Below are 3,909 nucleotides of genomic sequence, written 5' to 3'. Positions count from 1 at the left end.
GGGTGCAGCGTGGTGCAAGGCAATTGCAAGGTGGTGCAACGTGGTGCGAGGTGAGCGCAGCGTGGTGCAAGGCGGCGCAAGATACTGCAAGGCAGCGCGAGGCGGCCACAAGGAGGTGCAAGGTGGGTGCAGTGTGGTGCAAGGCGGGGGCAAGCTGCTGCAGCACGGTGCAAGGCGATGCAACGTCCAGCGTGTGCGAGGTGGGTGCAGCGTGACGCAAGGTGGTGCCATGGGGTGCAAGGTGGGTGCAGCATGATGCAAGGCGATGCAACGTCCAACGTGTGCGAGGTGGGTGCAGCATGGTGTAAGGTGGTGCCACAGGGTGCAAGGTGGGTGCAGCACGGTGCAAGATGGGTGCAAGGTGGTGCCACGGGGTGCAAGGTGGGTGCAGCATGGTGCAAGGTGGGTGCAAGCTGCTGCAGCACGGTGCAAGGCAATGTGAAGTCCAATGTGTGCAAGGTGGGTGCAGCATGGTGCAAGGTGGGTGCAGTGTGGTGCAAGATGGGTGCAAGGTGGTGCCACAGGGTGCAAGGTGGGTGCAGCATGGTGCAAGATGGGTGCAAGGTGGTGCCACAGGGTGCAAGGTAGGTGCAGCATGGTGCAAGGCGATGCAATGTCCAGTGTGTGCAAGGTGGGTGCAGCGTGGTGTAAGGCAGGTGCAAGGTCGTACCATGGGGTGCAAGGTGGTGTCACGGGGTGCAAGGCAGGTGCAGTGAGGTGCAAGGTGGGTGCAAGGCGGTGCCACAGGGTGCAAGGTGGGTGCAACATGGTGCAAGGCGATGCAATGTCCAATGTGTGCAAGGTGGGTGCAGCATGGTGCAAGATGGGTGCAGCRTGGTGTAAGGTAGGTGCAAGGTCGCACCATGGGGTGCAAGGYGGTGCCACGGGGTGCCAGGCGGGTGCAGCGCGGCGCCGGGCGGGTGCCGGGGCGGCACCGCGGGGGCGCGAGGCGCCGGCTTCGCCCCCACCCCGCTGCTCTCCGCGCCCAGGGCGACGGCTTGGAGTTCAAGCGGCATTTCCTGAAGATCAAGGCCAAGCTGGGCGACGTCGTCAGCGCCCACAAAGTGTGGGTGCCCCCGAGCTGAGCCGCCCGCCCCGGGGCCGCTGCTTCCTCCTCCTCCTCCTCCTCCTCCTCCTCCTCGGCGGGGGAAGAAGCCGCTTTCCCGCGGTCCCTGCCCCTCGGCCTCCCCCGTTTTCCCGGGCGTTTCCCACGGGCGCCGCGCTCGGGGAGGTTCAGCGCTTGGCGGAGAGGTTTTTAATTGGTTTCTTAATAAAAAAGAATAAATGCAAGAAAATAAGGCGAAAAGCAGCGGGCAGGGGCGGGTGCTGCTGCGAGGGGCGAGGAGGGTGTTTTCCCCTCTTTTGGTTCTTTTTTTGGGGGGCACTTTTTTTACTACGACAATATTTTAGGAAAATAAAGTGTTTTTTTCCCTCCCCTCCCCCTTTTTTGCTCTTTCTCTGGGGCCGCCGGCCAGAGCTCCGCAAGTCTCTTAAAGCGACTTTAAAGCTGGAGCTTTTAATTCGGGGGGGAGGGAGAGGGGGTAGAGCGGGTTCATGCTAATATACTGGGTGCGTTAACTCTGAAGCCTACTGAGGGCAGCGCGGGTGTCGCGCAGCCCACCCCAGCGTAATGCTGCTCCTGATTTGGCTTTGGGGGATGAATCTTTTTAGCGCTCGGCTCCTGGCCTCGCCTCGCCCGGCGCTTCCCGCGACCGGCCCGGCGCCGGGTGCCGTGCGGAGGGGCCGGTTCGGCCGCCTCTTTTTCTCTCTCTCTCTCTCTCCCTGCGCCCTGGGAGCGGGCGCGAGATGCAGCCACCACCCCCCCTCCCCACCCCAATGCTGCCCGGCCACATCTGCCAGCCAGATGTGCCCGGAGCCTCCCGGCACCGCGGCAGCTGCAGCCCAGCTCCCCCCCGGCCCCCCCACCCTCGCTCCGGCGCGGAGCTGGCGAGATGCAGCCGGCGGAGAATTTCTCGGGCCGGGTTTTCGCTGCGTTGGGGTCCCCCCCCCCCAGGCCGGGAAAAGGGGCAAGGAGGGGAGCTGCCCACTGCTCCCAGCTGGCCCGGCTCCGTGGGGTGGGGGAGCCCCCGGGGAGGCTGCTCGGGGCCGTTGGCACCCACCAGGGAGCAGGGTGCAGTTGGCAGGTGCTGGATTTGGGGGGGCAGGAATCAGCATGCGGGGTGCAGAGGTGGGGTGCAGCTGCAGGGTGGAGGGTGCAGGATGAAGGTTTGGGGTGCAGGTGCTGGAGGGAGGGTGCAGATGCAGGGTGCAGGATGCAGATTTGGGATGCAGATGTGGGGGGCAGGATGCAGATGTGGGGGGCAGGATGCAGGGGGGCAGGACACAAGATGGGGGCTGCAGGCTGGAGACCGCCGGATGCAGGGTACGGACGCGGGACACGGATGCAGGACGGACGCGGGACGGGGGGCTCTGGGTGCAGGATGCTGATGTGGGATGTGGCTGGAGGATGCAGGTGCCCAAAGTAGGATGCAGGGGGCAGGAGGAAGGTGCAGATTTGGGAGACAGGTGAAGGAGGCAGGATGCAGATTTGGGATGTGGGATGCAGCTGCCGACGCACAGGTTTAGGCGGGGGTGGGGGGGGGAAGCGTTGCCCCATCTTTTATTTTCAGCTGGGAAAATTGGAATTTTCATGCCAACATCCATCCAAAAAACACCGAAATCCAGCGGTTTGCTCTGCCGGCCCCTGGGAAACACCTCCCCGGGGGGCAGCGGGAGCCGGCAGCCGGGCCCGAGCTGGTGCCCAGGGGCTTTGCGGCCCCCTTTTAATTGGGGGAGCTCGTTAAAAGCAAGAGCCGGGCTGCTGCCGTCAGGCGCTGCCTCGTAAATCCCGGCGTCCCGAGATAAAGGGAACATCTGCAGAGCAGCTCCCGTCRGCTCGGCCGCCTTTTAAACATATATACATTTATACTTGCATATAGCAAATATATATCTAAATGCATATAGAAAATATATATCTGCATAAGGCAAATATATATATTGATGCATATAGCAAAAATATATATAATCTAGGTGCATATAGCAAATATATATATAATCTAGGTGCATATAGCATATATATATAATATATAGATGCATATAGCAAATATATATATAATCTAGATGCATACAGTAATATATACATATAGATGCATATGGAAAATATACATATATATCTTTATATATGCCTATAGCAAATATATATAAGAGGGTTAAGGCTCATTCCCAGGCTCTGTYGGGGCAAGAAGGGGAAATCCACAGGTTTCTGAACTGCCCCCCTCCGGAAAAGCCCGGCCAGTCCCAGCGACCCGGCCAGCCGGAGGTGGCGGGGAGCGTGGGAAATTCCCCCCCCCAGTTCCCGCGTGGGAAACGGGAGGCCGGTGCGAGCCGCGAGCCGGATCCTCCCGCCGGCCCCTCCAGCCTCGCGCGCCGCGCGGGAACAGGGCCGCACACCCCGGCGAGAAGGGAAAAGGGTTTTATCCGAAACACATGTTTTCGCCACTCTCGCAGTTATCTGGGATATTTCCTGCGCGTTTGCTCCTCTGGCAACCGGCCCAGCGCGCCAGACCCGTTCACCGGGCCCGCGGATAAGGAACGGCCATATGGTGTCAATCTGAAGGAGCAACTTCTCCCCCCAGCACACTCCGCCACCTCTTTGCTTTGGCACCTTGCACCCACCAGGAGGTGGTGGAGGGGGACCAGCCCTTGGTGGGCACCTTGGACAAGGGGTACGAGCCRGGGACCAAGGGTGAGCTGTGGGCAAGGTGGGTCGGGGCTGAGTCCAAGCAGGGAGGTGCATCTGGATATGGGGCTGGAGCAGCTGTCTGAGGTCCATCTAGGAGATGGGGCTGGAGATGAGCTACCCGCGCCATCGGTTGGAGGTCCATCTGGGAGATGGGGCTGGAGATGAGC

At 61.0% G+C, this 3,909-nt stretch overlaps 1 protein-coding gene across 1 annotated transcript in view; it reads left to right on the top strand.

Annotated features, from left to right (window-relative positions):
* The window catches only part of CHEK1 (checkpoint kinase 1), a gene marked incomplete at its 5' end in the record, with an annotated part of 4,826 nt that extends 3,390 nt beyond the window's left edge, over positions 1-1,436 (top strand). Inside the window, 2 exons of the mRNA XM_085320418.1 lie at positions 9-241; positions 906-1,436. Coding sequence (XP_085176544.1) covers positions 9-241; positions 906-1,085 — 413 coding nt within the window. The remainder of the gene's footprint in view (positions 1-8; positions 242-905) is intronic.
* Between the last annotated feature and the right edge of the window lie 2,473 nt (positions 1,437-3,909).

This window comes from Rhea americana, unplaced genomic scaffold (genome assembly GCF_003343005.1).
Source record: "Rhea americana isolate MKP2758 unplaced genomic scaffold, rheAme1 scaffold_633, whole genome shotgun sequence".
In the NCBI taxonomy this organism is placed as follows: Eukaryota; Metazoa; Chordata; class Aves; order Rheiformes; family Rheidae; genus Rhea; species Rhea americana.
This window is presented reverse-complemented; position numbering and strand designations above follow the sequence as displayed.